This window comes from Doryrhamphus excisus, chromosome 9, assembly GCF_030265055.1.
Source record: "Doryrhamphus excisus isolate RoL2022-K1 chromosome 9, RoL_Dexc_1.0, whole genome shotgun sequence".
Taxonomy (NCBI): Eukaryota; Metazoa; Chordata; class Actinopteri; order Syngnathiformes; family Syngnathidae; genus Doryrhamphus; species Doryrhamphus excisus.
In genome coordinates this window covers 222,422-229,249 of record NC_080474.1, presented here as the reverse complement: position 1 = coordinate 229,249, position 6,828 = coordinate 222,422, and the positions used below count along the sequence as shown (strand labels likewise).

Below are 6,828 nucleotides of genomic sequence, written 5' to 3'. Positions count from 1 at the left end.
CCATCACGGCAAGACTTTTTACTCTCGTTGAAGGTTACCTTCACCTTCATGGAGGACATGGACACCACCTTCCTGTTTTGCCGTTAGGGAAAACCTCCCTTACCAAAATGCTGACACTGGCGACTACCTGTGTCTCCAATTGGGCCCGTTGAAGGTTACCTTCACCGTCATGGAGGACACGGACACCACCTTCCTGTTTTGCCGTTAGCTAAACCTTGAATGTTCATTTCTCCCTTCCAATGTGGTTGATATGCATTTGGAATAGTTTTCCGCATGTAGACGCATGGATTCATTGATGGGATTCTCACGGGAGTGGCTTTGGCCTGAGTGCGTTTCGATTAGAGTTGCACGTGTTGACGTAACCCAAGGGCCATCCAATTAGATGAAGAAGGACGAAGTGCTGTTGAATCTACAAATACAGCATCCACCATGCCGGTACGAACCTCCAACCAACCACATGACAGCGTCGGCCGCCAATGAGCGAAGAGGCAGTTTATTGATCTATACAAGATGTCCACTTGGCATGACGTAGGAACCCTTGGAGGCAGCTTCACCGTCTTCTTGGACGCTCAGAAGGGGCCGCACACCTGCACCAAGTCATGTGACCAGGGAGTCCCTCGCCTGACGTTGATGTTGTTGACGCACAGCGGCTCCTCGCGCCTGCAAACACGTTATGATGACTGCCGCCATGCCCAGACGGCGAGCAGTACAACACGTGACGTTTAAACGCTGGGAGGACACGTGAATACGTACGTGATGGAGGCGATGTGGGACAGACAGACGGACTTGACGTGGACGTCGCTCTGCCTGTAGAAGCGAGCGCCGGTGTTCCTCAGCGTGATGGAGTGGATCTCGCACAGCGCCACGGGGTGAGCCAGCACGCTTCTGTACGTGCTCTTATCCGCCTGACTGGAACACAGCAGCGTTCGTCACCCAGATGGTTATTACTGGAAGACACCGTGCTGGACCTGGGTCCCGGGTCCCCTGTCACAGGTCCCCAGGTCCCCGGTCGGACTTGCCTAGAGTAACTAACGATGGAGGACATCCTTCTTCCCATCACCACACTCAAAGTCAAAGCAAGGTTTAACAAGAAAACCTATTGAAAAATACAAGTAGTAATACGAGTACAAATATGGCCTTTTATAGTTGAAAGTTGCCAAATTAGCTTATGAAATCTGGGAATGAAGTCGTCAATATGGAAAGAATAGTAGTCAATGTTAGAAAAGGAAAGAAGTGCTGTGATGTGGCCACACATGAAGGGAGGAAAGATAGGAGGAGGAGAAATATAAAAAATAATGTCATTTTAGTCCTTTTTTACAGTTGAAATAAATAAAAGACATTTTCTTTCCAAAGTCGCAATATGAGGAAGAAACATAACAAAATCAAATGATTTTGTGGAAAATGAGATTGGGAGAAGGGAAACAATATGAAGGAAATGTCATATTTTTATGTTATGGTACTGTAATAATGTAATCTATTCATAATGTAAATACAACCCACTGATATAATCCAATCCAGTAATAATGTAAATCCAGTCCAATAATAGTGTAACTATATACGTATATATATATGTTATATAGTGTATAATAATGTAAACACTACTGAGGAACTCACCCATAGAGTAGTTACTGAGGCACATACATTTAGAGTAGTTGTGGAGGAACTCTACTCAGGTAGTAGAGTAGAGTAGTTTGAGTACTTATTGAAGAACTAATGAGCAGAGTAGTTAGCGAGGAACTAAGGCATATACACGCACACACCTTTAGAGTAGTTACTGCCAAGGTGAGCGAAGGCGCGGTACTCACAGCCGGAGTAGCTGCTGGGTGGCCAGGTTGCCGGTCGTCAGCGTGACTTCCACTTGGGCGCTTGTACTCAGGGCGGAGACCTCCATGACCAGCAGGATGTGGTGGGCTGCAGGAAGTGGGTGACAACAAGAATCAGTCCAATGGCGGTCCTATGCTGGTTGGTCACTGGCTTCAGTTGGCCATGGAACCACCTTCTATGGGAATGATCCAATGGTCCCTTTGAAGTCCAACTGTTTTGGGACTTTGGGACTAAATGGAGGACTTTATTCTTGTAAATGGAGGACTTTATTCTTGTAAATGGAGGAATTTATTCTTGGAATTGGAGGACTTTATTCTGAAAATCTGAGACCTTGAAACTCCGTGGTGAAAACCAAACCAGGAGTCCATCTTTCCATCCATTCCTCTTTCATGTGCCAGTTTCCGTACATACAATGACGGCCTGATGCCATCCTGCGGGTGTGTATTATGGGATGGATGTGCGTGAAATGCTAACTCATTATCGTAATGATGGCCCGCAGCCACTGATTTTGCTTTCATTTGTGCTGCAATTGAAAACGTGGAAGAGCGCTTCTTTGCCTCATCATCAAGTCCTTGACCTTCTCAGCAGCTCAGAGCCTGATTCAATCAGTGAACCAGTGAAACCAGTGAACCAGTGAACCCAGTGAAACCAGTGAAAAGGTGGAGAGGGCGTGTCACCACAGAAAGGCGGCAGGGACGTGGTCAGGAGGAACAGCTTCTGCTCGCTGGGAACGGGAGAACCGCTGATCCCGCACTTTTCAGATAAGCCTGGAACATATACATAAATATTATATCATTTATTTATATATTTATCAATAAATAAATAAATATGACATAATCATCATCAATATGTTGTTGCATCCCCATGAGTGTACGCCAATCATGTTGACATTGGACGCCATCAAACCTCAGTGGGCTATTGTACCCCCAGGATGATGACTACAAATAGAATATATATCATATATGAATATATCTTTTTTTGTACATTTTCTTTGAAAATAACTAACCTTATTCTTTCTCTATTTTGGATCTATTTCATTTTCTTTGATGACATTTTATTCCAGTTATTTGACCAACGTTTTAATATCATTGCAATGTTTTTATTTCTGACTAATAATAATAATTAGATTTGGTTTATTTTCATTTTTATGGACTTAAATGGTCCCATTTTATAACAATGTAATTCTAGATATACTGTTTATAATATATATATATATATATATATATATATATATATATATATATAATATTTATTATTATTTTAGTATCATTTCACTATTTTACAAATTATATAGAGTAATAGTAGACTAATATTTTATGTCATACTTATATAGAGGAATATTGGGAATTATTTGTATGTAATTATAGAAATATAGAATATTTGCCAAGTTTATTTTCATGAATGTATATTTCATTGCCTTCTACTGAAACCACTCAAGTTTGTCATTCTTTTAATATCATGAAACATTTATTTATTCCTGAATATCATACAGTATTTACATGTTGCAAAGAATATATTTACCGATGTTTCAATCATGTTGAATGTTTATCATAAATCCCATTTGGATTTGATAAGATTGTAATCATAAATATATTTCTTTCATATTGAAATACTTGATACTGCACGCACACATATTGGTTGTACTTTTAAAATAACCTGATTTCCACTTACCAATGGTGGGGCACTGCCCCTTGAAGGCGTCACAGTTGACGCAGCGCCCCCTCAGGAAGTTGTCGTAACTGGAGCAGGGGATCCCCGTCAGCCGGCAGGAGGCGTTCAGGGCGCTCATGTAGACGTGCAGCGCCCTCATGTGGTCACAGATGACATAGCCGTACACTGGAAAGGAGGCCCACAGCTGACAACACACACACACACACACACACACACACACACACACACACACTGTGGGGGGGTAGGGGGGGTGGGGCTCACTGGAGGCGAAGCGGGAGCGTGTGCATCCCGTTTGGTCCTGGCCGCCATTGAGGAAGAAGTCAACATGGCCGACGGGGATGGAGATGCCAAAATCTGCCAAACATAACGCGTGTGGGCATCGTGTTGTGTTCGAGGACCACAGAGCTCGTCTTACAGTCAGAGTCTGTGTGGATGGCGTCCACAAACTGAGCGTCAGACGGGTCCAGGCGGTCGAACGTGTCGGCTCCTTTGAACATGGGTCCAGCCGGGTCCAGAGCTGGGGGGCGGCAAGGAGGGAAGCATCACAGATATTACCCAATCACCAAGTTCGACTTGACGGGATGGCGGGAACCTCACCGGTGATCCTCCCGATCCTCCCCTGGAAGAGAGTCCCCACAAAGCCGGCCACGTGCGCCCCCAAACTGACCCCGATGAAGTGGAAGGACTCCAGCGCGCATCCTTGTTTCTGTGGGACAGACGGCAGGTGGTCACACCGCGCCGCCGCCCTCGGCGGGTGTGGGCGTGTCTGACCTGCAGCAGGTTGATGAGCACGGAGATCTGCACCGCCACCTCCTTGTAGTTCTCCACCGCCACGTTGTAGGCGAAGGAGGCGCCGTAGACCCAGTCCACCACCAGGACGTTGGCATCCTGCACCCCCAGCAGGACCCGGGCCAGCTCTTGGGCCCACGACGGCTTGCTGCCTCGTGCCCTGAACGCACGCGAACACACAAAAACCTAAAACATGTTTATGGCCAATACAGTTGAAATATTCAGTAACAAATATGTTTTTATGTCATAATGTCATAATATTATGAAAAACAAATCAAAGTCGTCGTTTATGAAAAAAAATTGGGGGAAAAAATGTGTACTTTTAGGAGAATAAAGTGAGAATATTATGGGAATAAATGTGTACTTTTAGGAGAATAAAGTGAGAATATTATGGGAATAAATGTGTACTTTTAGGAGAATAAAGTGATATAATGGTGAAGACAGTTTACATGAAGAAAGTTGAACTAGAAAATATGAAAAGCAGGTGTAATTTTGCAAGAATAATATCAAAATATTAACATGGCAACTTTCCGAAGTTGAGGGCAGTACCAGGCGTTTCCCCAGCACATGCTGTAGCATTCCCAGTCTAAGCGTCCCACGTGACACCCCCCCCCCCCCCGGGGCTTTGTCACCTGTATCCGTGTATGATGACCTTGGTGGGCTTGGACGCGTTAAAGCGCCTCTGCTGCGCTTTGCCCAGAGACTCCTGCTCAAGGGTCAGGGCGCACTCGGGGTTGTGGCGGGTCAGCAGCAGGTATCGGACCCGCAGCTGGAGGCGCTGCCGGCGGTACTGCTGCCACGTGGTGTTGCTGAGCTCGGCGCAACGCTCCTCCTGCTGCCATTGGTCGGAACCTGAAGGAACGCTTTGATCAGGACGGCGAGGACGTAGATAGGCATAGCTTAGCGGCTAGACACTAGTTAGCTTTAGCTATTTAGCCTGAATGAAGCTTTTTCACGCACAATGAACTAAGATGTCAGGTCACTAGATGTTGGCACTTTCACACTGGACGGCCACAACAACAGGCTTTTATTGCAGGTTTGGCTGATCCCACGCCTGCTCTGGCAGAGAAGAAGAAGACGTTGCAGGAGGAATCACACAGGCAGCAGAGAGAGCCAAGGTGGGCGGGCACTGCGAGGGGCCAAGCCGAGGGTGGCCTGAGCGAGGGTGTCTGATGTTGGAAAGACCCCAAGAACCCCCTGACCTCGGGTAACATCAGCTGGTCTTGCAGCCGAAGATCATTCATTCATTCATTCATTCATTGATTTCCAAGCGCTTAAAGATGTGTTTTGGGTCCATGATGGCCCTCTCTGATGGCCGATGATCTTTCTCCACGACTTCCTGTTCACTTTGCCCCACAAAGTGCTTCTCCATCACCAACATTTACACTGGCTATCTTGTCTAAACAAAGACGGCCATCCCACGCTTGCCCACGCTAGATAAGGTTGGACGCTAAGTGGACCTCGTTTTTGGATCATGGCCGTGATCTCATGTGCCGGCTTCTTACTTTATTGCTGTCATTAAAGGGCCAGCACACACGTTCATGGATCGGATAGCAGTTGGATTTCCATGACATTAAAAACGACAACGAAAATACTGCTAATGTTTGACTGACTAATCGCATGTTTTAAAACAGGCCCCGGACAATGTACGGCATATTAACGACGAAAAAAGTCCATCATAAGGAATACGTGCCAAGTGTTCTGACCTCTAACTATTAGTAAAGGCTGACAATGACGTCCACAATGGCCACCTACCTTCCAGCAGGAGCGGGAAGTGGAGGAGGAGGAGGAGGAGGAGGAGACAGGACAGGAGGAGACGGGAAAGGACGACGGTGTTATCAGTCCAGGACATTTCAGGGGAGCTTTTTAACTCTCAGCTGTTCGCTTGCGTTTTAGCGGCAGAGCTGGGGGTGGGGGCCGGGGGGGGGGGGGGGTCCCTGCTGGTTGTTTGTTAAGCACCACTAGCAGACCGGCCGGCACGGAGTCTGCATAGCAACATCACAACAAAGTTCCAAGCACCGTGGGACTGTTTGTGCTAACCAATTAACAAGTGTTGTGTGGCGGGATTACAACTCGTACAGCAAGTGCGACCAAGCTTAAACGGGATTGGCCGGCTGCTTTTCGTAGCGCGCAGCTGATTGGCCGTAACGAGATAGACAAACAAGATGGCGGCGCACAGGCGCTAGCATAACTGTGGCTAACACGAGCCGTATCAATCAATTCCTTCTGTGGAGGAACGGCAAGCGGAAATGACACATCACAAAATCATTCTGAGATTAAAAGTTAGTTTTAGCTACTTAAAATAAAATGAGCTTCAGCAACGAGTTTCAACCAAACATGACGTGGTTGCTGGATGGGGGGACTATTTTCTTACCATACTGTTGCTCTTCCCGTTAGGAATTCTCTTGTCTTTATGGTGTTGATGTTATGTTGTTTCTAGAAGCAGGGAATGAGGACGGCCTTGATGCAAGAAAAGCCAACATTATGGAGAACCAATAGTAGTTTTTGATTCATCATCCATTTTCTACACGGCTTGTCCTCACA

The 6,828-nt window shown here is 46.3% G+C and overlaps 1 protein-coding gene across 3 annotated transcripts; it reads right to left on the bottom strand.

The window, feature by feature from the left end:
- Position 1: 1 nt before the first annotated feature.
- Positions 2-6,241, bottom strand: pla1a (phospholipase A1 member A). 3 transcript variants are annotated; one of them, XM_058083034.1, is made up of 11 exons: positions 6,040-6,229; positions 4,917-5,136; positions 4,267-4,444; positions 4,093-4,201; positions 3,911-4,012; positions 3,757-3,849; positions 3,496-3,660; positions 2,502-2,591; positions 1,806-1,911; positions 754-909; positions 2-660 (listed from the first exon to the last, which is right to left on the bottom strand). In XM_058083034.1, the coding sequence occupies exons 1-11, from the start codon at positions 6,134-6,136 to the stop codon at positions 570-572; spliced, it is 1,407 nt and encodes a 468-aa protein (XP_057939017.1). In that variant the 5' UTR covers positions 6,137-6,229; the 3' UTR covers positions 2-569. The 3 variants fall into 3 exon arrangements, 2 of the variants coding, with proteins under 2 accessions (XP_057939017.1, XP_057939018.1); XR_009131727.1 differs by lacking the exon at positions 2-660 and adding an exon at positions 1,016-1,096 and having other exon boundaries at positions 772-905; positions 6,040-6,241; XM_058083035.1 differs by lacking the exon at positions 2-660 and having other exon boundaries at positions 762-909; positions 1,761-1,911; positions 6,040-6,239.
- Between the last annotated feature and the right edge of the window lie 587 nt (positions 6,242-6,828).

Coding starts and splice junctions, on each gene's coding strand:
- pla1a (XM_058083034.1), bottom strand. CDS start 6,136: ATGTCCTGGACTGATAACACCGTCGTCCTTTCCCGTCTCCTCCTGTCC. Junction 2,592..3,495: donor GGGGCAGTGCCCCACCATTG/GTAAGTGGAAAT, acceptor TATATGTTCCAG/GCTTATCTGAAAAGTGCGGG. Junction 661..753: donor TCCCACATCGCCTCCATCAC/GTACGTATTCAC, acceptor ACGTGTTTGCAG/GCGCGAGGAGCCGCTGTGCG.